Source organism: Branchiostoma belcheri, unplaced genomic scaffold, assembly GCF_001625305.1.
Source record: "Branchiostoma belcheri isolate BF01 breed outbred unplaced genomic scaffold, Haploidv18h27 scaffold59, whole genome shotgun sequence".
NCBI classification, from domain to species: Eukaryota; Metazoa; Chordata; class Leptocardii; order Amphioxiformes; family Branchiostomatidae; genus Branchiostoma; species Branchiostoma belcheri.
In genome coordinates, this window is record NW_017804231.1 from 823363 (window position 1) to 850623 (window position 27261).

Consider the following 27261-nt stretch of genomic DNA (forward strand, 5'->3'; position numbering starts at 1 on the left):
CAGAAAAACAAGAAAAATTGAAATTGGTAAATATTACAATTGCTCCCCAAAGTAGTTGTATGCAATTGGAACATAAACGTTATCAACGCAATTCAAGTGTAATTTTGCTATAAACTGTCCTACATTGATCAAACTAACATGTTTTCTCATTGAATACCAAACCGCCTCAAGATTGACAGCCAGACGGGTTGAATATTTTCTATCCCCGAGGGATGCCCTGCTTGGGACGTCCCGTGATCTTCGGGTATCAGGTGACTCTCTGAGCCACTTCGAGTCGTATTTTATGATTTTATTTCTCTGAAGTTCTGAACCGCATAAAACGTCTATAGCTGTGTATTTCCATTGTAATATTTTTATGTGTGGAAATTTGGATAATTGTTTATGTAATTGGGGGAACAGTCGACAAAGAAAAGACAAAGATCAACATTTACTACGCAAAGTAATCTTTGCGTGTCGATGCTATCGCTATCTCTTGGGGCTGGCATCATCAACTTCCGGTTCAGGTCACGTTTCAAGATGGCTGACCGACGCAAGGACTGAACGGAGGGGCCGCCAAGAATCCCTGGAATTTCGCCCTCAATTATGCGTTTACGTTGCCCGTGTCCACCATTCTGAGGAAGGTAACGATGTGCACGACCTAGAGGCGTAGGCTGGGCTTCCTTCGCCGAGTTGTAACCACTTTTTGCGGTCGCGGGAAAGCGGAGAAAAGTTGGCGGGTTTTCGTGCATCAAGTCCTGCAGAGCTAGAGAGGTGGTCTGTGAACCAGCCAGCGCGCGACGCGCCAACACTCCTACTTGCAAGTAATTTTATTCCCCTACAATCTTTTCAAGTATTTTCATAATATCTGCCAGCGTTGCAACGATTTTTCATAACCTTTGCGTGACCCTAGGTTGGATTTTTAACGGCCGCAGGGTTTGTTTTGCCCGCTGTTGTGTGTGGTAAAACTATAAACGGTAACATGTGGCGCTGTGTTATTTCGGTGTGTTATTGTTTAGGTTCACTGCACAATCACCATGTCAGCGTTTAGCACGGTTTTTATAACATTGTAAAGAATGAATTTTCGAGGAATTACCAAAATCAGCAACATAATATTTTTAATTTTAGGATAGCGTTGCCAAGGCGTATAATTTCATACAAATTATAGTATTTTCTCACTACGTGATAGCGCTAGAAATTATGACATCACCTCTTCACGATAGACGCAAAAATGGAGATTTTTACCTCGTCCAACCCGAAATGATGTTAACAGAGCAAACGAATTGTGTTAAAAACACAGCTCAAAATTCTATTTTGGGTAGACTACTCGCCACTGTTTTTGTAGTAAACATTTAGCTACAGGGGTTTGTTTACAATAATTACACCTTGGTTGTCATTTGTAATACCTAATTTACTGACACAAGTCATCTTATGCCACCCAGATAAATTTGCACTGGACTATAATCACATGTTAAGTGTTTATCCTCAATGTTTACATATTCAGGATACTAGTAGTAGTGTACTGTTGAGTGTCAGTATGTACAGTGTAGGTTACACCTTCATCAGTTGTTTCTGACAACTGTGTTATTTTCTTTCAACCAATCACAGCTTGAGTACAGATAACAAGGTTAATGAAGAGGAGGGGGTAAGGTTTGGTCCTGTTTGTCATCTTAGGAAGAGAGGAGCCCAGGGAGAGAAGATCTCTTCTCCAGCTGTGAGAGTGGTTACCTAGGCAACCATGCAGTGTGGCAGGGACATGTGCAGATCAGCTGCCGTCAGTGTAACGTTACTACCTCAACATTGAACTGTGGGCGTGCTGGGGCGACATGGAAAACATACGCCGCCATTTTAAAGAGTTCAAGCCCAAGCACGACACGGAGACGTCAGCGGCGACAGGACACGGTCAGAGCTCGGATGCCGCCGCGGGAGGCGGCACTGAGTATCGTTCTCGGAGCACCAGCATGCCGGTCACGCTGGACATGCATGTCGCCGAGATCCAACAGTCCGTCAACCATTTTCTCAACACTCTAAATTCTCTCTGCGGGGCTGGGACCCAACTGGCGGAGGTCTTCTCTACCGTGTTTGAAGAGACGATGTTGTGGGACGTCACGAGGCAGCTGGTGCAGATTTGGAGCGACGTGAGTTTAGCGACAAGCAGCAATAGTACGCAGGTGAAGGAAGAAGTCGTTATGGCTCTGTCCGAACTAGCGCTGAAGGGGGAAGACGACGCATCTACAGACGGCAACTCATCCTTACAAGAGCAAGATCTCCAGGTAACGTGTTCTTGTTTTTTTCCTTTTTGTTGCATTTTAAAGGAAATATGACAGTAAAAGGAATTAAAAAGTCTAAAGATATATATATGTTGTTATTATAATGTTAATGTACAAGATGAAAAGATGTAGATGCTGAGATGCTGTACAAGACAAAAACCTAAATAATACTCCAGAACAGTTTGCAAACAGGATTCTTGTCTTTTACAAGTCGGTGTTTACACTCTAGCATGGTGGTCTGGCAATCCACAGATTCTTCTCAAAATTTCTCTCATACGCAGCTATTGCTATTGGAGATCTCATGTTTTGTCTGTTAGACATACTATAGGCTATTTGTGACATGCATAAAACCGCACAACACCAATTTATTTCCTTTATTTGATATAATGTTATTCCATTTTTATATAATTCTATCAAGTGGATAACAATAAAATGACAGACTTGGAATGTTAGATTAATAATAATAATACACTGTATCAAAACTGGTTTCAGTGGATAATACATCAATTACATGTACTATACAAGAGAAAGGCAGCTTATGTTATTTCTTTTATTAGATGTCTGGGAAATAACCATCCCACCAACTGGGAAAACAGCCATTCAAACAAAAATAGAACTGTGCAGCATCTCAGTGAAACTCTGGCTTATGTCTTGTACACTAGGGCTTGAAATTGTGAGATTATGGAAAAAAATATAAAATGCTTGCAGTATGCTTACAGCATCACATGTCACAGAAAATTTATTTAGAATACATGTATTTAGTTTTTTCACTACTGTGTACTCAAATATGCAGGTAAGACTATGCAGTGCTATTTTGTAGGATGTGTCAACAGTAAGGAATTTGTGCCCACTGTTAGTCATATAGGACACCATCTCTGTTTCAACATCGTTCCTGTTGATCGGCATACTTTCAAGCATGACTCAGTCGTGATGACAGTAGACATACAGGTAGTACTGGTACAAATGTAAGTCTGGCAACAGCCTTGTAGTAAGAATGTGATATCATTATCACTGAATATAGGAGAAAGGTTCATTCCCAAAGAAGCAGCATCTATTGTTACCTTTGTCAAGAAGGCTATGTTTTCCATAGCGTTTGGATGTATGTGTGTGTGGTTTAGCACAATAACTTCAGAAGCTCTGGATGGATTGTTATGAAGCTTGGTAGGTGGGTAATAGGGTATGTCTTGATGAGACCTCGAATTGATTAGATTTTGGGCCCCCTGGCAGCTTTGCTTGGCACTGCAGCGGAACATTTGGGGAAGATATGATGTTGTGGAACTCTTGTTTTTCATTCATTGTCATAAAGTTGAAAATAACCAACTGATTACCCTTGCAGTTGTGCTTTTTATCATTTGAAGAAAATCAGTAATAAGAAAGAATTAGGTCCTTGGTTCTCATGATATCAGTAAACTGAGATTCAAACTTGTGGTTCAGAATCTGGGCTACCAAACACTTAGATCACTGTTATCTTTCTATTAGTAATCAATACTGTGTTGAGAACTGGCACCTATCAAAGTATCATGCTGGAAAAAAAACTCTTCAGATGGTATCTCAATGGGAACATTCAGACTATGCTCTTGGGACCAGCTCAAGCATCAGCCCGATCAGGCAACCAAAATAAACAAATGCAGGAAGGCCAAATAGTCCATTTCTCAAGGGAACCAGACCAGAATAGAAAGCTGTGATTTTGCTCAGTTATCAGAAGAAGGTTTCAGTAAATGGTAGTGTACATGTAGTGTTGTTAGAATCAGTGTGACAGGAGAGAGCCTGTTTTTCCTTACCAACACTGCCTGGGAGTCATACCAACGTTCCTGAGAGTCACATACCAACGTTCAAGAACGTGCTGAAGTAGGTGCTGTGGAAGTTGTCTGATGAGTCAAGTGATAAATCTTGTCACTGTTTCCATGGATGTGACATTGGAAAATTGCTAAGATATAATATCATATGGAAAGTTGCTATTTTACTTGACACTCAGTAGTTTATCAATATTACTAGGAGTACAGCCTGCCCAACATACTTGCATTTTGATATGGTTGGATGCCTATTAGTATTACTGCCTCCAATATATCTTTGTCATGATGTTGACAGTTCCACATACATGCTGAAATTGGATAGATTTGAATCATGATGTCTACTTTATGTATTTCCATGGTTGTCATTTGAAATCTTACTCAAATTATGGGAAATAGCATTTTATCATTCTAGATAGAAATTTCACTCCACCCCAACGCACAGATTTCTTGTATGATATACTATGATAGCTAATTTTTATATGAAGTATATGCTTACAATCTCTATTTCAGGTTTGTTACAGTCTACATTATTTAATTGTCTGATGGTCTTGTTAAATCATAATTTTTATTTACAGCTATTGTAAAAGCTCAAGTTCATCACACTAGATTTTGATGAACTACACGTTGCCCACCTTTATCTAACCAGTCTACCTTGAGCATCTTGCAATGGAATGGTCCTCGGCATTCCAACTGGCTAATTAATTAACAGTTCAAGGATTTAACGACTTTCCTGTCTAGCTGCTACATAGCAAGCATCTGAATTAGGGTTGTGAATTTTTGTCAAGGTAGGAATTTGCCCAATATTTTCCAACCAGATATCAAAATCTATGCAAAGCATGTGATTGTTGACATTGAAAAATAGTTTAACACTGAGTGGTCCTTATGCACAGTTGGTTATCTATTCTAAACTACTCAAAGAATGTAAACCTCATCCAAGGCTGGATTTTGCCAGTATTAATAATGGCGAACACGTCAACAGACAAAAAGATACATATCTTGGGCCAAGAGCTACAAGCCTACTACGTAGTAATATCGTTCAGGTTTTATTGTACATTATAGTTAAAAGCCTCTTCTTGACATCTACCAATCCTTCTGCATTGTGTTAATTTTTTTTTTATTCAGGGCTTGAAATATCACCTAGCGACCTGCAGAAAAAAAATGTAAACATTTAACAACTTTGAAACAACGTATGAAATACAGGCTAGCTGCTATGAATTACATATTGCAGGAAACAGATAGTCTTGTGACATTTTGCTGCAAAACATGTGCTCGATGTTAGCTTTGATGTGATGAATTCAGATCGGTTCAGTATATTACCATCAGATAATGCAGACGCTTCTAGCTTAATCAGCACTCCATTTATACCAATGACGCAAATCCACCTACACACCGCATCACATGTGTACCAGCATCTATTCATGCATGGTTGGGTGCCATTTGAATCAATTGTTGTTGAATAGATAGCAGCCTTTTCAAATTCATTAGGGGTTAAATCCAGTAACACTATATGACGTCTAACTGTAATTACATTTTCACAGATGGCTGCTTAGCCTACGGCTATCATAACTTTTTACAGCGTTGAAATTGGCAGAACTAGAGCGAATGATTTTGAAAATCATATTTTGACCTCAGGTTTCAAATTGTGACCTATATTGCTAGTTGTGTGAAATTGCGTCTGAGATATTTTTGACCCTTTGACCCAAATCTTAAAGTTGCCCAATGGGGAAAATCTGCTAAATTGCATGGAGCGCCTTTGATAGGATATTTTTTGCTGACACAACCAATCAACGCACATGAGATTAGAGTTTACTTTTGATTTAAATGTCAAATCTCAATCAGTATTATACCCTAAGGGGTATTCCAGATTGCATTATCAAGAAGAAATTATGTCGTATTGAAAGCTGGAATAAGAAGTTGTTTCTTTACAATTCATGTGATATATGTTTTGAGTAATTTGATTTTGAACAGTTACCCAGGTGGTCTCTGTTCTAAGGGAAAAAGTTATTTCCGTACTTCCCAGGGCATTTTGCAAGTTAGAGATTTATATATACACTGTATGATTATATATTTGGGATGGGGGTGGGGGACTACCGTTAATGTATCTTGTAGTTTTTTTTAGACAATTTGGTGATGTTTTATACCTTCGATGGGATGCATTAGAAGTGTTTTTAGGCTTAAGTTACAGATGTGAAGATACAGCCATCATCATCAACCTTACAGAGGTTACATTGTCCCCTGATTGAATGGCTGTGTAACGTGCCTGCCACTGGTAACACCTGATTTTCTGGGTAGGTATTCTGTGTACACTGGACTGATCTCTGCCTCTGAGGTTGTTATGCTTGCAGATGGCATGCATAGTTAGCAGGGTTTGGTGAGGGGGGGGGCTGAGATGAGGAGGGCAGTTGTCTCATTCGGGGATCACGAATATGCAAATAAGTACATGCTGAAAGTCAACTCATCTATAAAGTGCGACAGGCAATCAACGTGTCAGGTTGCAGCAATCGAGCAATAATCCATACAGTATTCACACAGGTACAACTAGCTCTAACGTTCGGGGTAACTTTTTGCATGCACTCATTTGCATATTCGTGATCCCTGAATGAGACTGCCACCAATGAGGAAGTATTGGTGTCCCTTCAGTAGTAGATGTCAGCACATCTGTACTCAAGAGGTGACACTCCTGATGTGTGGGGTCAGACAGGGTCAACAGCTGGTCAGGACAGTTGTGTCTAGACTGCCCCCCCCCCCCCATAACATAGGAGCAACTTTATTGCTTGACATTGCACTTCTTCATTTACCGAAAATGATTTCAGGGTAGTAAAGTTAATTTTGTAGTCCCTTTTTAATGTAGTACGTTAAATCGACCCTATCCCATAGAATGCTGATATCTATGAGGCACAATTGCGATGTCGTTGATAGAATATGGTAGCTTGTCAAATTGTAGCTAGCTAGAGAACTGTCAACAGCATGAAAATGGGGCCTTGGTAGGAAGTTAGGAACACTTGAATATGCCTGCCAGGGGAGCAGTTTTCCCTTGATGATTGTTTGCAAGATGGGACCACTTGTTATGGGATTACTTTCAAAGCACTTCAGTCCACAGGTTCAGAACAACAACTGTTACATTTTAAACATCAAGCAGTTTTCCCATATAAAAATGTAGTCAGACTCAGAGTCCTATATAGCCTGGTATCCAGCCTTGGCGGGGAGCGGATCTTGGGTAGCGGACTAAAGCTAACAAAGCTGGATACCATGCTAAGTCCTATATAGATAAAAATTGTAAAATCTTGATCCCAACTTTTTCTATTTTTCTAGGGCTAGTGTCTGAAAAGTTTATGCGAATAAAAAGTCGCAAACCACCTGATTTACTCATGCCTTGTTAGTGAAAATAATCTGACTTAAGTCCTCATTTTTAGTATTGGAAGTATTGGCATATATGCGAGCCAATTATAGCATACATACAGTATTCATATACCTATATAACCAACTGTCTTTTTGGATTGCATCCAGAGCACCTAAGTAAATGCTCCTATAAATCAGATCACACCAGGAAAAGCTTAATTTACGAGAACGTTTACTTTTGATGCACTTGCTGTCACCATCCAAAATGACCTGTCTCTTCATTTGTATTCCGACTGCGGTCTCCTTCTTTTGTATCTGAACCCGCGGAGAACTATTTATATGAAGATTATGTGTGAATCCCAGTTAGGGAATGTTAGGGTCCGATTGAGTCCTATTTGTGCAGCCTCTCTCAGTGTGGAGCCAATTTAGTCTCCAGTCACAGCCACAATTTCACTCTCTAAATCAAGAACAATTCTACTTTTCATTCACACTGGCTTGTTATGAAAAATCTTATGTTGTAAAAAAATGGTATTATGCTGTTAAGGCCATACAGAAGTACTGTAATGACATTGAATACATGTTTCTTGTACGTGCACATTTTCTGTGCAGACTAAGAATAGGAACAGGCCTAGGGAGAAAATGTTGTGTTCCCTGTTTCCCGAACGACCCTAGAGAAAACCCTAGCCTTTTTTTGGGGGGTGGACCCCTGCAAGGGACATAAATTGTTCAAGCTGATCAACCTTTTCTAGCTCCATGATCTGACACCTGAGTGTTAAACGTTGTACAATTGGTTTTCCAACCTTGACATTGAAAATATAAGTGTTCTCATGCAAGTTTTACTTTGTTGAACTGTATTGTACAAGTTGGATCACACTTTGGATAAAAAAAACAAAGGAACAAAAAGATATTCCTTGAGTCCTCTAATTTTTTCGAGACTGAAACAAGAAACACAGCATTTTTTTCCTAGGCCTAAGGCCATACCAATAAGTTACTGGGTTCTGTATACCTGAACTGGAATGTAAGATGAAAACACAGTCTTTTGAGAAAGTCAGTACCTTGTTACGAGCATTTGGGAGTGAATACAGCCAGATTCAAATTTTCCTCCCAGCCCTCTGTTTTTGTGTTGTTAGCCTGCTAAAATTCGACTTCAAAATCTTGATACATGATGCTAATCCAATATTCCTTGTATACAAATAGTGAACCTTGTTATGTCTTTAGAAATTGCAAAATTTCAACAAGAAAAAGAAAATAAAGACACTCAATGTCAAGGGGCAAGTGTGGGGGTTCAGCAGACAACACACCAGCTGATACAACAGTGCCTGCCAACAGTAAGTAGTGGGGAGGGTAACCCTTTTTGACCCTTCAAATTCCCCTGGACTATACATAGACTCCCAGCCAGGGCAGGAATTCGGTGATGCTTGCTTGTCTTTTTATTCTCCCTCCCTCCCAAACAGCTGACTATACACTGTAATGAGCCAAGTATTTATAGTATTGTTACATCTCGCTGGTAATTTGGGTTCTTCTCGTGAGAACTGTTCCCTTCTGTTTTGGAATTACCGACATCTGCAGTCTTTTCAGTCATCTTCATATGATTCTGCTTACTGTTATGTAATAGTTGTTGTCAAGGTAAGTCCTTCATGTATATACACTAATAAACAACAACAACTATTGCTAATCCGATGGTACAACATACATTTCAAGCATACTCTCATTGATTTGATTTGCTTTGCTGACAGCGAGAGAATTCCGGCCTGTCAAGAACATAAACGGAAGCCATTAATACATATAGCGGGGCATCTCTGAAGGTCCTAGGATGATAGTATCAAGCTCAGATGAAACCAAGAGATAACTAGTTTTGCATATGGAACAGTTCTGTGGCCCAGTTGTTGGAGAGAGAGGGGGGGACACCAAGAATAACTCCAGGAGGGAAACCGACCCTGTCGCTACCAAGACAAATTCCTCAGGTCCATCCAGTGTCCCCGTCTTTATCCTTGCCTTTCTATTTGTAGACTTCGCCGGCGCTCGAGATCACACAGTGTGTTAAAATTACATTTTCTCTTTACTGGCACGCCCTGCTCTTGTGATAGAGCCACAATATGGAAGTGATTGGATGACCACAGCGACTGCTTGTCTGTAAATTTGTCTGGGAGAAAAAAACGTGTGGCTCAAGTATTCCAGGTAACTATACTTAGTACTGCTAGCTTTGTATACATGTATTTTTCTTCTTAGTTACAGTTTTTATACCAAGGCTTTGAAAGTCTTAATTCACAAATTTTGTACTAGTAAATGTCTCAAGTGCCACGCCCACCAAGCCTTTAGCCCAGCTTGATACAATCCTTGAGACTTATGTCTAGCTAAGACATTCAAAGCCTTAGGGTTTAAGGAAGGGATTTTTCTCTCAGAAGTGAGTTGTCCAGAATGCTAGTTCGAGATTTAAGGGGTAAGTAGCTGCTCAGAAATTGAGACCGTCTTCAGAATTCTGTGTGCGAAAGAGGTTTGGATAGAGCCTTGAGATAGAGACCCCACAGTTGGCATAGCTCAGGCCATGTTGAATTGATTGTGTGGATGACATCCTCTGGGAACCCCAAAACTGCGGTGAGCATGCAAATAAAAAAGTTTGGCTAGAAAAAGTTGCCTTCATTATAAAATCTATGTGGGCTATAAAGGTTGAACAAATGGCTAAACAGAGTATGGTATATGATGATAATACTCTTCATTTTAATTTCGTCACATTTTCTTCTTTTCCTTTGGAATGGGTTTTGGCATTCTGAGACATTGGTATCGTTTTCCAATATTTTTTTTTTAAATCTACAACATATATTTGCTCATTTTGCAGCTGATTTGTACGATTTACAGTATTATCAAAAACGTTTTTTTGGGAAATGGACAAAAATTCATGCATGCGCAGATGTCATCCATACAATCAAATCAACACAACCTTATGAAACTGAGAGTTTTCCAGCTCAGTCATAAGATAGTGGGAGGGGGGCATTTTCACTGCTATAATAAGCTGAAACAGAGGTTGAGAAAGGTCAGGTAGGTCAGCGGAGTGTTCCCAACAGTTTGTTCCCAGAGTGCCCTGCTGAACATCACCCAGCTGGAGGTCAACTCAGGTCATCCCGGAGGTCAATTAGGTGACGTATCCCAGAAGGCCTTTGGGCAGCTGGTATACCATGCGCTGTAAATTATGATGATTTATTGATAAAAATGCATTTGGCAGCAGGAATGACATGTACATGTTCACTGTGACAGCAGGTGAATTACTTGTAAATGGTAATAAGTTCACAGGAAAGAAGTAATGGCAAAAACTGCCAACATAAAACTTTTATACTGTAATTCCTGATTTTTGCACATTTTTGTGACTTTTATATATTAAAAGTAAAAAAAAATGAGAAAAAGTCAGGAATTACAGTGTACATTTTTAATTGACACTGTTTGATTGACATTTCTACTGTATTGCTACTATTGTCAAATTAAGTTTTGTTTCAACAAGTTTGGCAAAAATGTCACAAGTAACTACGATTTGTACAGAATTGCAGTAATTGTAAATTGCCCTAACATCTGCTTGGATCCTAGTGTCTTGTGCTAACCTGTTTAGAATACAGCGCACCAAATGGGGCCAACTGTTGGCAGCATTCCTATGGCATGAGCACATGGGACCCTCAAGCATAACAGAGGTTTTGTGTTAGTGTGCTGGAGGGCAGGCCCAACTCCCCTGGAGGGACACACTCACTTCCTTTTTTGACTGGGAGTGTTTCCCACCCCTCAGGCAATGGTTTAGTCCCACCCATCCACTGGCAGGGGCCGCGCCATGCAACCAAAACGGGGAGGTCATTTTCATTCCTGCTAAAAATTACTTGTCGACACCGTAGTGTTCTTTTCCTATGATAACCTAATAAGTACAAGCAGTTTACAAGTTCAGTAGGCTGGGGTCAGACCTGGGAACGCTCTAGTTTTGTGTTGTGTCTGGGTAGCCAGCTTAATCTGTTTATCTAGCTGGGCTCTGATTGGCAGATTGTAATGATAGGCAGGTGAGAGTTAAAAGGAGATTAGCAAGGGAACTTGCCTAGTTATTAGTCAGCCTTGAACATTCAGTTGTGTGCTACGATTTGGGAGAAGATTTCAGCTAGGAAAATTCTGAACATTTTCAGAGGATGTGTCCATTTTGACTGGTATGTTTGATTGTACAGTGATTTTATCAGTGATATGATATTGTTTTACTTATGGCCACCATTTAGTAAGTACATGTATGATCAAAGAACGATTATATATTTAAACGATAACATCAAAGCTTTTGAATTCTTGTTTGCTTATGTATTAACACTCTAATGACATAATATTATAATACATTGTTGTAACATAAAGAAATGTAGTCACTGAGTAATATGCTTTTTGATAATGATATACTGTATTTGTTTTCAGTGACAGTGTATTTGACCGTAACTTCCAAAAGTTTCTTTCAAAGTACATTGTATATTGTGTTATGGTGTTTCTCACAGTCTGTATTTCTGTATCACTAAATAAGGATATCAGTATGTTGAAAATATAAAATATGCAGTAAGGATGCTTCTATTCTTGTGATAATGATTACAAAATACAGTATCAGTAGTTCTAGTAAGGTAGCCTTTATTTATCCCAGTTGTTAGGTGTAGGGTAATGAGACTGCTTGTTTTCCTTTCTGTAAACTTCAGAAGTGTGTATGAAACTATGATTTCACCCACAGGACATTTAAGGTTGCCACCTTTGAACTTCAGGATTATTCAAGGTTTTACGACACTATCGACTGGTCAGTCAGACAACGTAAATGTTAGGTTTAACAATTAAGAAAGTGTTCCGCGTTGCTCAGAAGTTTTGTGAAAAGGTTCTTGTCATGTGATAGCCATACAGTTGCCCAACTCTTTGAGAAGGTCTTTTGTCTGGGATGATCCAAGGTAAGACCATTGTGTGCCCAGCGTCTTGAGTTTCCGCTAATGTTGTTTCCATCAATCTTCTCTGTCTGAAATGCGTCGGGCTGTACTGAAGGAAAACGGTCGACTAGTCGGTTATTTCCGTAACCGACCAGTACTGGTGGCCTATACTGACAACTACGTAACAGTATAACAAGAGAAGGCAAGGAATTATGTTTACCCTATTTACCTGTATTTTGAAAAGAGAATTACAACATAGTTAAGGATCATTATTAAATAGCGATGAAAGATTTTCTTTGAAGAGCTTGTTTACATTACAGTGTGCCTTGGTCTAGGGGAATACTGGGACCCTCTGGTGGTTTAATGATGTGTGGAAAGTACCTTTGAAAGGCATCATACAAATAGTTCTTTCTAGAATTCAAGATCTAGTTGTTGAAATCCTACATGTTTGATCACATTCTTCAACTGCAAGATGATTGTTAAAAATGGGTAATCCAAGATTCTTATGAATAGTGGTCCCAATAAATTGGTACCCATCTTTATAGTACAGAAAGTTGAAAATGGCACAATAGTTGAAGTACATTGTACATGCTGCCTCTGAAAGTGAAATTCGATCTTCTATTTGTCTATTCCCCTACTTCCTGCACAATTCCAAGTCTCAAACCATCTATGGTAACCTTGAGAATCTATGCATGAAAAGGGGAACTGGTTTTCTGGAAACTCCATGTCTGTCCCAGATTTTATGGTTACAGTCAGATGCACCATGGTTTAAAGGCACCGAAAGAGGTTTCAGGGCAGTAAAAATGGATTTTCAAAGTCAATTTTCTGGTCATGTAGTAAGTTGAATCAACCCTCATAGCATACTGATATTTGTGAGGTAAATATGATGTCACTGACGGAGAATGGTTGCTTAAGCTTGTTTCGTATTGTAAGCTGGTTCTAGCTATTTATTGGTGGTACCCAAAAATTAGAGATTCCTCACATAGCTATTTTTTTGGGGGGGGGGCTATTTTAAACATAAACTCTTCAAGTATGTAATGGTGGCAAAAATGATTAGAAGAAATGACAGATTGAGAAGATGTCAATATTATCAAACAGATTTTCTCATCCATTGTATTTTTTGTTTCCTGAAATTGCATTTAAAAATGGTTAGGTAGGCATTTTGACCTTTTTGTAAAGTGGCAACTTACAGGTGGTTTGATACTGTAACAAGTTTCTTATAACACTACAGAAAGATTTTACAGTGCTTCAGCAATATGCAATGTTTCTTATGTCATAACGCTACATGTTTGTTTAGTAACCACATCATCATAACTGAAAGTACACAGTCTTTGTCTGGTAGTCCACATGATGTTCTTCTGACACACCAGTGTCCTCGGAATGAGGGTGTGGTGGCCTTGACTCCTCATGCAGAAATGTAATTCTTTCCTGTTTGACCGGTTGGGACCGGACACAGTTGCCTTGTCAAAGGAAAGGTCAACAAACTAAGCAGGACACCGAAAACCACTGTCCAATCGGAGATGATATCTTGAATGTGAATATTTCTAATAAGTCAGCTGAACTTTATCAATGGTTGCTAGCAAGTTCCCAAGGTACTGTAAATCACTTTATGTTTGTGGTAGTAAAAGTTTGTGGTCTGAGAAAAATAGAGTCACGTTTGTGGAACTATAACTTTGTAGGTGTAACAAAACGAAAGTCTGCAAATTATTTGTTCACGGTAATAATAAGTCTGCAGTACAGAATAAAAAGATACCACAAAAAAATGTTGGTTTATACTAGTAACTGTGTATTCTGATGTTGCCGAGTTGACAGAGTTGATAAGGTAGCTACAAATTAAAGTTGGTAATGAACAAGTGTTGAGTTGTCCAGACTTGTAAACTGTTATTATCGGGCATGGGAAAGGGCAAGCTTCCTCTTGATTTCAGGGTCACCAAATATTTATTTCCTGCGTCAGGCCTTTTGTTCTTAGAGTTGCTGTTAGCCTTGCTGGTTGTGGTATGTGATGTTGTATGGTAAGAGTCATGTGATATGAAATATCGCTGACCTTTCTTGAGTTATCATTAGGCCTAGGAAAAGTTGTTGTGTTTCCTGTTTCAGTGCTGAAAAAATTAGGGTTGGTAGGTAGGGATTTTCGAAAATGCATGTCCATTGCAGGGGTCCACACACAAAAAAAGGCTAGGGTCGGCAGTTTTTTCTCATGTCGGTCATAAAACTGGAAACCCAACATTTTTTTCCTAGACCTTACTAGTATGTATTACAGGCTTATCTTGTGATCAAATAGTGATCTTGATCTGGTTACTAGTATACTGTATAGTACATGTAGTAGGATTTTTCTGGACTGGCTCAAGATGTTGTGTTAGTAGTAAATCTTCTTTTAGATTGCATCGGATCTAGATTGCCAGATGCAGATCTAGCCGAACCAAAACGGAAAGCGAGGAAGGAAAATAGATTCTTATCGTCTCTCTCCAGCCTTGGACTTGAACTGGAGCCAGTTATTTTCTAATGACTGCTCTGCTGCTGGGGTGTAGGCGTGGGTGGGAGCATGTCTGAGGATTACAGTGTTCTACCAGCGGAAGTCTGTCTCTGGGCTGCCCACTCAGTCAATTTGTCGTGAGAGAAGGTTTGCAGACTGGGTATGGACCTTGTTGTTTGACTGATATGGTATGATAACAGTGCTGTGGATATAGTAATCATAGGCGCCTATTAGTATTACCATCTTGTACTGTTTGATTGAACTTGTACTTGGGCTGTATATAGGACTTTTGTAGACATGTCAGTGATGTTTGTGTAACATTTGCCAGGTAAGTGCTGGTACCAGTTTGTGTTTCTTCTCGTGGAAATGCGTAGTTGGCAAGTGGCACTTGGGACTTTCATTTTGGAAAACTCAGCAAAGGTCTTACTTTATGCATTGTACAAGAGGGTTTGGGACACGATCGTGTAAACAAAGGTCACATGCAAGTTTTGGTAGAGCTAAAAAGTTCAGACACTGAAATGTTAAGAATATGCTGTATACTACTGTACATTTAACATCTTTACATACGTTAACTTACAAAAATATTTGGGTATACTGGTGCACCCACAGAAAAACATTGGGTGCACATCTCCAAATTTGGGTGCGATAAGGTGCACATGCACCCATTATTTTGAGCCCTGTACAGTAAACTGAAAGAAGGAAAAAATCAGATCATTTTCACAGATAGATCCTTGTGTCCAGTCCTTACAAGTTCTAACATTCTGTGCCGTACAGGTCCTGGGGAAGTGTCTGCAGTGCATGTTGAACCTACAGTACCAGTTCCTCACGTCTTACGGCAGCATCATGGCCGCCGTGAAGAACAGCGCGGGAAACCACGCCTCGCTGCTGGCGGCGGAGTCACGGCAGCACGGAGATGCAGTACTGCAGTCGTCCAGAGAGGTGGCACTGCACTCCTGGCAAACCGTCAAACAGGTAAGCAAGAAGGAGGGCCTGCATGGCGGTGGTAGTGATTGCGAATTACGTAAAATTTTCGGCGCCGATTATGGATTACGTTAAAGTCTCAGAACTGATTACGACTAAACACTTTGTGGCTAATGTACTATTACGAATTACGTTGATTTTTGGGGAGGCTGCCTATGAATTACGAAGACTAAAAAGGCCTGATTACGCCTTACAAAAAAGGGCATGCATGCCCCCAAGAAGATGTTTCTCAAACGTGACACTAGGTCTGGGGTGATCAAACATTGTTATGCCCATGAAGGTTAGACATCCAGGTAATAAGATACGCAAAAAAAAAACAGTTACTTTAGCAACTGGATCAGGTGTTTTCCAAAAACATTGTCACATTTTCAATCCAAGAAACCATATGAAGCACTACCAAGTAATCTAATATTAATAAAGTCATACAAATATCATGCAGGTACAAAAACAAATGTATTATATTTTAAGTATCTTTATTTGCACAAGTCTATGCAAATTTGCGTGAACGCGTTTTTTTTTCCATGATCTTTTGGGTTGTTTCTACAAGTTCATGGAACACAGGCTTTATACCAGGCAGTTGATATAACGGTGGTGTAAGAGTCGTGGCAGAGTGAGGACTGTAAAATGTAAAATGCCATTAGCTAGTCACGACACAATCTGGGAAGTGTTCCATGGTAGACTTGTGACAGCACTGTTTTGGTAACTAATGGAACCTGAAGTGACATTGCCTCACGCTTTTAATGTGTTTTCCCTAGGGTTTCTGTTATACAGGCCACATTAGCATAAAAGTGACAGTAAAATTGTTTTTAAATGTTTAATTAGCATATTAGAGACACTTGAAATACAACTTGTTTTCCTCTTGGTTCTCAGATGTTGTACAGCCTGCACCAGTGTCAGGCCGTGACCTTACCCGACCTTTCACAGCAAAACCTGTCAGAACAGGTTCGCAGAGACGCTGGGCAGAAGCTGGACCAGGCCTGGCTGGTAAGGAACATACCACCTTAGTACAATCATGAAACTTTTGTGGTGGTTTTATATAAGTACTGTATTTCTTCAAATAAGGGACGTACCCCAAAGTAGCTGTTTTTTGCAGCGACCTATCCACTGCAAATTCATGACTCCATACATATGCCTCCCTTGTATAACTACTGTTCTGCACTGTGAGAACATCCCTGTACTTTGAAATAAAACCACTGTGAAAGTTTCATGCTTTAGAGTTAGAACATGTTGATTTGTTTATATAGGTGACACCCCCTACGAACCCCAAAACTGATGCAAGTGTGCGAATAAAAAAAGTAAAAATTATTGATAAAAATAGTAATAAATCATAAGTAATTATTATAGATAACAAGAAATGATTGTTAAATGAAACTAATTAAAATGGTGGTTCCTTTTTGTTCCTCCTGCAGGTGTACAAGCGGACTCTGGAGAGGTATGCTGGGAACGAGTTCCGACTGTTGGGTGGTTTCTATGGCAACCCGCAAGCCCTGGAGCTGGTCCTCAAGGTCAGAACAACCATACCCTACTCACAGTTAGGGGTCGTTAGCGAAATGAGGAGTCATCCTCTGACATTTCGAATATTAAAGGTAATGTCGCTTGTCTTGAATCAAGCGTATCAAAAAAGATTCTTCTTCATCCCTTGTCTAACAAGTGAAAATTATGTACCTCGGGTAAGATCTAGTTCAGTGTTTTATTTATTGCTGTGTTTCACAATGTTTTCACAGTCATTTCTATACCACAATCTTATCATGAACATGAACAAATAATTTGGTGACTTTCTTTTTGCTGCATCTGCCGCCACCACAAACTTACAGTTCTGCAAACATGTCCATTTTGTCCATTTTTCTCTGACTGCCAACTTTTGCTACCATGAACATCAAGTACATGTAGTTACTGGATTTTCAACAAGACTTATACTGAACTGAAAGATAAACTTAAAAACAGGATATGAATCAGTGTTCTAGCCTAAAATTTTGTTTGACGTAACATCATATGCAATGTGCAAAGCGCAACAATCTGGGGGGGGGGGGGGAGTTCGAAAATCTTGACCCCCATTAAAAATGATGGATTGAGCAAAATTTTTGTCTCATGGGTGGCAAAATTCCGTCAAATGATGAAAAGACATAGTCTACCAAGAAAACTGGTCTGAACCAGCTCTGGGAGTGAATGTAGCCAGTTTTCCGCCCAGCCCCGTTCTCATAACATCCTTTGATTTAAACAATGTTAACAAGAAAAAGAGGATGTTATTTTAAACATGGTTGTCTTGTAGTAGGAAATGATCTTAGATATCTATCCATGCATTTTGTAATTGTACAATATCTATAGTTTCTCTATCATTTGTATATGTTTGTCTTTAGATACAAAATTGAAAATGTCCAAGTTCAGCATTTTATATACATTGTACATGTATGTGTAATTTTTTAAATTAAGTGTAGGATGATTTTAACACCTACAAGTGTAATCAAACTACTTGAATCTTGGCTTACCACTGGAAGTAGCTACAATATGAATGCCTATCTGTAATGTTTAATCTTGAAACAGGACATTGCTGCATCACGATAAGACCGTACCAGTCTGTATTCCACTGCCAGCCTTCCTTGTTAATGAGTCTGGATGAGCTCCACATGGGAAATGCATGCAGGGAAGGGAACAGGAATTGTCTCTGACCTTTCAGCTGTGGGAGGGGGGTGGGCGTGGGAATGAGGTGGGAACGTTGCCAGGAGCTGAGTGGTTTGAGTTCTACTGAGATGATGGTGATGGTGATGTTCCTACAGTTAAAAAGTGATCCAGTTTTAGCTGACTGAAGAGCCAATCTCCCACTGGTTGTGACATAGAAGACAGACACTATGTACACTATTTACAGGTTCATTGTACTGGGGAAATTCCCCCTAGCTCTTTTCGACAAACACAAGGACCACAGCTTAAGTTCCTGTGCTAAGGACTATGACCTTTTACAGTAGCGTGCATGTCAACAGCCAATTTCATTCTGGAAGCAATTTAGTTTCCAGTAACCATTGAAGCAAAAAGTACCACTGAAAGTATTTTTAGAAACAGTCTTTGTTAACACGTTTTTCATTAGTTTAGTGTATTCAGTGTTGCTCTATTACCCTGTCTGAATTCTTCTATAAATGTAAGAACTACACAATACAGTGGCAATGTAGCATAGCCCATGTGTCACTGTGTAGCCATAAATTGTCTGCATTGCAAGAACTTGTGGGAAAAACTTGAAGCCTGGTAATTCCCCAAGATCAAATCTTGGCAAGAAAATGAAGTAGCGCAGTAGTGCATTATCTTGTCCGGGACATCAGATACCTATCATAGTGATGGGGACAAAATCTCTGTCGTATTTTCCCTCTATTCTGTCATATCATTAGCATTATCCTGGTTGTAACTGAAATCCTGTGGAAAGCTTAGGCCAACTTGATTTGATTATATGGATGACATCCTTTCGGAACCCCAAAATTGATGCGAGCATGCAACTAAAAGTTCCATTATGAAATCTTTGCGTGGCCACCAAGGTTGAACAAGTGACGAAACACATGAATATGGTATGGCAAATAATAGACTTTTCGTTTCCATTAATTTTTGTTCACATTTTCTTCTTTTCCTTTGGAATTGATTTTGGCATTCTATGACGACAGTAGTATTGTTTTTCAAATTTTTTTTTGCAAATTACGGCATACATGTATGTTTGCTCATTTTTCAGCTGTCTTGAATGATTTACACACAATTACAGTATGGCCAAAACTTTTGGAAATGGATGAAAATTCATGCGCGCTCAGATGCCATCCATACAATCAAATCAACCTAGCCTTAGTTGTTATATGGAGCTGTAGGAGGTTGTTAGGCAGTAGTCCCTGTAGATAGGTCTCAGCTGCTTGTACTGTGGTGAGAAATGTGTGTGGGCGTTCTTAGCTATGTTCCACACATGAAGTAAAACAACTGCTGGGGTCTACCTCTCCTACTGCATAACTCTGGGAGTCTGGTCCAATTAAAACTACCCCTTGGATTGGTGTGTGATGCTATGTGTAGAATTTCAGCTTATTTCATTACTTTTCAAGAGATCTTAATTTTTGAGCCAGATACACTTTTTTGTCGAGATTTCCATGCAATTGTGACAAGCTGAATGTACAGTATAACTTCAGTTTAGATGAACTACCAGCTATGATAGGCAAATATTTTGCTGTTTGTAATACGAGTACTCTACTTCTAGAGGTAATGTTCTAATTAAGGTAGATTATGAGGCATGGGCATGAATACTGATACAAAATCACTTAATGTTTGCAGTAGCAAAAGTTTGCGGTCTGAGAGAAACAGACATGCTCATGGATCTATACGTTCGCAGTGGCGGCAGGTGCAGTAAAAAAAATTGTTCATGGTAATGATACAATGTAAGTTCACAGTACAAAAGTGACTGTGAAAACCATGAATATAAAGGTACCAAGAAAAAATGCCAAATGGTAATGGTAATGGTAATAAAGATGATTGTCATTCTATTGTAGGGCTGCTGTAGTGACGATGAGATCCGACAGTCTGCGACTAACCCCCACCTGACGGACCCCACCACCCTCATCTACAAGGAGCTGGCCAGAGTCGACGTCCAGATCGGCTCCGTGGTGTACCGCGGAACGTCCACGGGCAGTCCCGGACAGAACATCAAGAACAAGATGGTGGCCATGCGCCAGCTGCTACAGGTGGGGGTGGTCCTGTTCACTGTAGAAGAATCGTCACAAAACTGAGCTAAAAGTTCATTATAAAAAGAAACAACTAAAAGTTCATTGTAAAAAAAAAACAACTAAAAGTTCATTGTAAAAAAAGGTTAATAATTAATGTGTGTTGTAAAAAAAATTTGTTGTAAAAAAACCCGCCAGCTGCTAAAGTGAGGGTGGTCGAAGAAATGGTCAATGTAGAAAAAAATGTGGCTTAACTTGGCCGAAAGTTAATTTTGTAAAACATATGGCTAAACTTGGCTTGAAGTTCATTGTAAAGAAATGTGGATAAACTTGGCTAAAGTTCATTGTGAAAAAATGTCTGAAAGTTGTCATTTATGATTGTAAAAAGTATGAAATATGACGTCAGCATCAGATTTCTTCATTTTTTGTTTTGCCACCATGAAATTGCATTGGATGATCTAATTTTTTTTCAAAAGTGTTGAAAGTTCTGAGGTTTGTTTTGTTTGTTTGTTTGTTTGCCTTCAGGCTGCAGCAGAGCAGCATGGGAAGGGCAGTATCCTGGGCAGCGTGGTTGACCGTCTGACGTGCCTGGTGCTGAGCCAGGCCTGCCCCTCCGTCACTCACCCCACCAGCAAGACAGCCGTACAGCTCTGCTTCGGCAGGGCAGGCCTGGTAAGACATGGACAGTCTACTGGAACATGTTATACATGCTGAGGGTACCCTCTGGTACCTTCACCAATAAGGATATTTTTTTGCAGTTGAGCAGAATTACTTAAGAAGGCATAGCCGGATTTTTACAATATTTGACATTTTTTGTAATTCTACTATGAAGTTCTTGTGTTCAAATGTTGTAGAAGCAATATCTTTTATGTTTTGTGCAGTTGACACAAACTGATGTATACACTGTACTTGACTGTTTCAGGTCTCTGTAAGCTGTACCTCCCTGCCTAGAGGTACTACAGGAGCCAGAGTCACCGTTTCAGGCACACATGTGGTCGTGCAGGTCACAACTGCATGGTAAGGCTCACATCTCATGATTTTGCTCTGTTTCCAAGGCTGTGTTGTTGTTTTTTTCTTGGTAACAAACAGTCATCAGTATTAGAATGAATTCAGTTAGGAAAAAAGCACTTGAAGATTTAGAAACAAATTTTGGAAAAAAAAATAAAGAATTTTGGAAAAAAAAAACTTTGATTTAAGGGAAATGAGGTATTCAGAGCATCAGAACTGGAATAGAAATGGCTTCTTTTTGTTTGGATGTAATCAGTAGCTTCAACAGACTGCAGTACCCCCTTCAGGAGGTAGGTGGCACTGCAGGTAAATTGTTTGTATCCCTACTGTAGGTGTCTTCAGAAGGACAACAGGGTTCTGTCCAAGTTGCAGCGAACCTCTGATGACAGTTGTCGGCTGGGTGTCGTAGATGCCATCTACACTGCCATAATCGATCCTGCTAGACTCCTGGATGGAAGGTCAGTCAAGTTTTGGGCTAAAAGCATTATCTATTTTCCACAGAACTGATTTTGGAAGAGTTGCAGGCCTTACATGGAGGGTCAAATAGGGAATATCATTTTTGTATGTTTTAATTTTGGAATTGTTGGAATTTTTAGGCAGAAACTTCTTGAATGTTCCATCTTTGCACTGGGGTCTTTAAATAAAAATGGGACTGTTTTTACATGAGGGAAAGATGAGAGTGAAATATGCCACATTTGCTCACAAATGTGTTTTGTAATTACATGTATGTTCCATCAAACTTGACACCTTTATCTACTGTGCTGTTGTTTTCCTGACCACCACAGGGAGCAGATGTTACCCACTATCCAAGTCAAGCTGCGGTCGGACATGTACAGTCAGGACTCAGGACCTCCCAGTGCCACAGCCCCCACCTCCCCCACAGTGTTAGCAGACTACAAGATGCCAGGCGAGGCCATGCACAGACGTGGCAACCTAGAGGGGGAGGGGGGCATCAAGAAAACCTTCAACAAACTCACTTCCAAGTTTGGGCGGAAAGGCTCTTACTCTCCCAGCCCTTCTAACGATGCCACGAAACAAAGTGCCTTCTACTCAAACTCCTCCCAACCCCCTGCTGCCATGGCAACGTCCAATGGGAATAGATTTTCTGCCCCCATTGCTGACCAATCAGGGACTAACTTCACCTTCCCACCAAGACCAACTGACCAATCAGCAAAGAGTATGACATATCCCAGTAGAACAGTGGTGGTGAAGGACCCCCCACCCCCCGAGATGAGACCGGGCCGTCTGGAACAGAAGGAGGAAAGACGACTTTCGATGATCGAGGAACAGTCTGAGTCCAACACTTGTGAAGAGGAGAAGAAAGAAGAAACTGCGCCAGAAGAGAATCCAGAAGGAGCCAATAGAGGTGATGATAAGTAGAACCAGAGCTCGAAATAACTGATTTACATTTTCTGCAAACATTAGCAAGCCAGGCCCTGTATTATTGTAGATTGCCAGATTGCAAATCCTCTACATTGTTAGCTACAATCTCAATTGACGCTAACCAGTAGTGGGTGAAAATTTTAAGCTCTATTTTTTGTGGTACCAAAATGATCATATTTAGAACCAGTTTCTTGGATCGAGAGAAAAGTTAGGCTGGAATCCATCTGGATCCCTACGAGCTGTTAGTCACTACTGGAACTGGCAAATAACTTGTAGGGATGGATTCCAGGCTAGAGAAAAGTACTTTGTGTAAATTTTGTGTTGTTTCTGTTCTCATCAGGAGATTCTGTTCGATCCCCAAGTCTTGCCACGGAGGAGGAGATCCAGGAGGTCATCGACTTCCTGTCGCGTCACCACAAACCTCAGCCGCTCGCCACCGACGGGTCCCCGCCCGGTAACCGTAGCAACCGCAAGAGCTGGACCACGGAGGCCGCCAACTTCCTGTCCAACCTGCGCACCTCGGACCCGAGCAGCCTGCCCAGCGAGAAGTCCAGCTCGGAGGACGCCAGCAGCCAGAGGTCCAACAGCCTGCCCAGACCGGCCGACTTCGGCCGCAACACGTGGCCCAGCAGGATCCGGCCGGTGAGCGGGCTGGGCGGAAACCTGGAGCAGCTTGCGGGGAGTGAGTTCTCGTCGGATCCAGAGTACGCTCACTACGTAGCCAGTATGAACAACTACCTGCAGGCCCAGCAGAGTAAAGTACGGCACAGGTGGGGAGGGGAGGGGATGCGGACACAGTGGTCCAGTCAGGAGGGCCGGCTCAACTCCACCTGGCCCATACCGCCTTCTTCCAACGAAAGGTAAGAAACTTACCCAGCCACTACCTCAAGGTACAATAGAGGAATCTGTTGTCTAGGTGCTTCAACCAGCAGAACTCTGAACTTTGGACACAGTTCAGCCTTTGCCTTCACAGAGTATTTTGATGATTAGCTTGGCAAATGTAGTACATTAATACAGAACCTTGTGAACTTTGTTATTTTTTTTCACAGTATCAACTTCTTTGTCTACATTGTTTTCCCACTTCAGTCTTATTTTATACATTCCATGAGCAAAAGATATTTTACAGGCCAGTCTTGAAATGTAGCTCTAACCTTTCCCAGTCCAAGAGGGTTAAAGATCGTGGAAAACAGACAAAAAAACTTTCTCGGCCTTAAATTACTCTGTAGCATTCTAACTGACAGTTCCAGTACCAGGACTCATCCTGTCCTTTCCTCTGACTGTTCCTCTCCAAGATACAACTCCCTCCCCCTGATCCTGCCCCACTCCCGGCTGGACTCCCCACCTCTGGTGGACCAAACCAAAGCCGCATCTTTCTTTGACCTTCCTTTGTCAAGGTACGACCTTCTTTGGGGCATGTCTTACTCTTATCTGCTTCTAACCTCTCACCAGTTTTTGTTGTTAGGTATTTTTTCTTCTTTTACTAATATGCCCAGCTATGGTGCTTCTCCCTTAGAAATTAATCACCAACTCTAACCCTTTCTAGAAATTACCCTGCTTGTACATGTCTTTCATACTAACAGATTTTGTTCCTTTCAAGCGGTTTGAACTAAAAGGAAGGCAGCAGCAGACACTTTGTGCCAAAGCCACCTTTATGCGAAGCCAAATGCTTGTAGTGTGCAAACTGACTGCAATATATCAGTATTTGACCTTCCCAGCACGCATTGCAAGGCAGTGCACTGCAGCCATTGCCTGAATGCCACATATATTAAGCATTTAGTGTTTCTTGCTTACAATTTCTGGATGCACGTTCCTGGTTGCAGATACGTATTTTATGCTCTGATAGCATTTGGAACATTACAAGAAATGTAATACAGCATTTGTGCATATTTGCAGGTTGGGCCACACTGATTTGATTACATGTATATGGATGACATCCACGCACGCATTGATTTCCACCAGTTCTTAAAACAAAACCACCTCCGATGAGGCTCTAGCCTGGGTGCCATCCTCTGTAGTCCATGGTACTAAGTGACAGGGAACCAGTGGTAACTACAGAAGACAGCACTCAGGCTACTGAGGCTCCACAGAACTTCAGAACTCAGTACAGTGCTGGCTCATACATTCTGCAAAAAAGTCAGTGCTTTGCATGCGAGTAATTGGAGCCCTGCATTTGGCAACAGTACAGATTTTTGGCCACTTTACAACCTTCTAATGCACCGTTAGTGAAACTAGATCTGACAGTTGTGTATTTTGGTCAGCAGTGAAGCCCTGGGAGGGAACAACAGCTGGTGTAACCTGGACTCCGGCAGTGCCAGCTCCAGTGATGACACCTCCTCCACCAACGGTGATGTCTTCTCCATGGGGCTGGGCCTGACCGGAAACGACCTCATACAGAAATGGTGGGTGGTCTGCGCGGTTGTGGAGCAGGAGGTTGTTAAACTGATGATGGTGTGTCACTGGAGAAGCCAGGCCCAGTATTGTGCATGACATACACAATATTGGGCCCTGGTGGATTGTTTTTGGCCAGTTTCCCAGCTTTTTTCCATGGATGCTCAGTAGTATATGACAGTATACTAGCCAGACTGAAACTTTCTGCCGTTATCTCAATTTTGTCTCATGTCAGCATGTCAAGCACCATTGTGGCCCAGAAAATTTTAAAACCTTAACCTTGATGATCTATTGTGTTGTACCAGTATGATTGACCAATGATGATGATGATGTATTGTGTTGTCTTGTGTGAGCAGCAGTGAAGGAGGAGAGAGCACACCTGAGTCAGAACACCTGCAGGGATTCCTGGACGAGCTCGCACAGATGGTGAGTCTGGTGGCCAGGTTTCCATCATTTTTCAAGATTCTTCAACACAAAAAAGCTGATAAGAAATCTCTTTGGAGAATGCAGTCATGAAGATACAAAAGATGAAGGATGACTGGTTAGTGTGCACAGCGGCACTTGTTGTGTTGTCTACTAGGGGGCTCTCTTTTCTGTTGTCAGGTTGCTGCATTGTTGGGTTTTGTGTACATACATATATTTGTTCCCCCAGGAACCAAAGTCAACAAAAACATGGCCGCCCAAGTCTCCATGGCAACGGTCTCTCCCGGGAGGATTCCAGTTCTCGGAACAGCCCCCTCCGGTCGACGGCCATGTGACCGCCATCCAGCAGTGGAGCGACCCACTTCCGCAGGGGTCGGCTCCCGAGGTACACCCCTCCGTCACGGCGCAGTGGAGCGATCCGATCCCGATGGCCAGCACGTCCCCCTGGTCCACCGCAGGAGACAACTCCCCCTCCACCCCGCCCCCCTCACCGGATTTCCCCCCCATAACGACAGTGCAATGCGCGGACACCCCAAACTAGATAGAAGACTAGCCTACATGCCCCCGTATCAAAATATGTAAAATCGTGTTGACAACGTCTAGCTTTTGTACAAGTACTTGTCGACTGAAAGCACAGTGAATCTATTATTATTATGATTATAACTATACCGAATCTCTACACAATGAACTATCACAAGATTTTCTATGCTGGAGTTTGTTCCAGTCATTGAGTCCTGATTGTCTGTAGCGGGATAGGAGAGCTACAAAGTGCCTTTGTGGTAAGACGAGATAAAAAAAAAAGACTTCCTGGCCAGTCTAAGGTGGTCTGAGTCACAGAAATGACACATGAAGAGAGATAGTGTTGAGTCGAACTAGCTGCAGTTCTGTAAAATGTTGCTAGGTGGTAGTTACGTAGAGAAGTAAAGCATTGTTGGGGGCTGGTCATAATGTTGAGTAATGCAGTCTGTTCAGAGATAAAACTTGATTGATAGATGCTCACAAAGATCAAAATTTCTTAGGCCGAACATGTACAACCTATGCACTTATCAATGTAAACCTCCTGGTCGTTGGGGGGACAAGGTAGAAGTAAGGAAGGATAGCAGTATCCAGGCCAGTCGATCTATTACAGCAGTCAGCCTTTCAGACAGTTTTTTTTTTGTTCATACCACCCATAAATAGGTAGAACCAGCCTACAATGCATTGAAGGTGCAAAACTCTTCTAGCAGTCAGAACAATTGTCAATTTGTCATCAATCTTGCTGGAATTTTACATGGATAAGTGCATAGGTGATGTACGGAAATACATGTTCTCTTGAATCCTTTTCATTTATTGATAGGTTTATGTTTTGATTTAGATAACAGTCCCCTTCTGTATTATCTTTTTTTGTATGTCAAAAGTATAATTGCATGCAGGGCATCTTTATACTTTCCTTTTCACAAATAACATTTCTTTTTTTTGTAACATTTGTTTATATTAACAATGTTAGGTTTATATGGCTTGGTTGAATGCAATTTATTGCTGTAAATTATTATTATTTTTTTGGTTATACATGGTTTAGTATTGAAAAGAAAAACTACTAACTGTTTCAAATTGCCTTAATGATGTATCGATGAGGATCGAAGTAAAAATGTGTCATCTTGTTCGCTA

The 27261-nt window shown here is 40.8% G+C and overlaps 1 protein-coding gene across 7 annotated transcripts; it reads left to right on the plus strand.

The window, feature by feature from the left end:
* Window positions 1–483: 483 nt before the first annotated feature.
* Window positions 484–27257, plus strand: LOC109481985 (uncharacterized protein KIAA0355-like). Of its 7 annotated transcripts, none has more exons than XM_019784601.1 (15): window positions 484–800; window positions 1585–2249; window positions 15533–15730; window positions 16610–16723; window positions 17149–17244; window positions 20242–20433; window positions 20938–21084; window positions 21335–21429; window positions 21753–21878; window positions 22206–22786; window positions 23144–23663; window positions 24096–24197; window positions 25065–25202; window positions 25548–25617; window positions 25844–27257. In XM_019784601.1, the coding sequence occupies exons 2-15, from the start codon at window positions 1803–1805 to the stop codon at window positions 26153–26155; spliced, it is 3138 nt and encodes a 1045-aa protein (XP_019640160.1). In that variant the 5' UTR covers window positions 484–800; window positions 1585–1802; the 3' UTR covers window positions 26156–27257. The 7 variants fall into 7 exon arrangements, with proteins under 7 accessions (XP_019640160.1, XP_019640161.1, XP_019640162.1 ...); XM_019784602.1 differs by having other exon boundaries at window positions 1651–2249; XM_019784603.1 differs by lacking the exon at window positions 24096–24197 and having other exon boundaries at window positions 25062–25202.
* The last annotated feature ends 4 nt before the right edge of the window (window positions 27258–27261 follow it).

Bases quoted from the DNA above. Each gene is read 5' to 3' on its own strand.
- LOC109481985 (XM_019784601.1), top strand. From the start codon at position 1,803: ATGGAAAACATACGCCGCCATTTTAAAGAGTTCAAGCCCAAGCACGAC. The intron at 23,664-24,095 runs GTAAGAAACTTA...TTCCTCTCCAAG, and splicing joins CCGCCTTCTTCCAACGAAAG to ATACAACTCCCTCCCCCTGA. The intron at 24,198-25,064 runs GTACGACCTTCT...TTTGGTCAGCAG, and splicing joins TTTGACCTTCCTTTGTCAAG to TGAAGCCCTGGGAGGGAACA.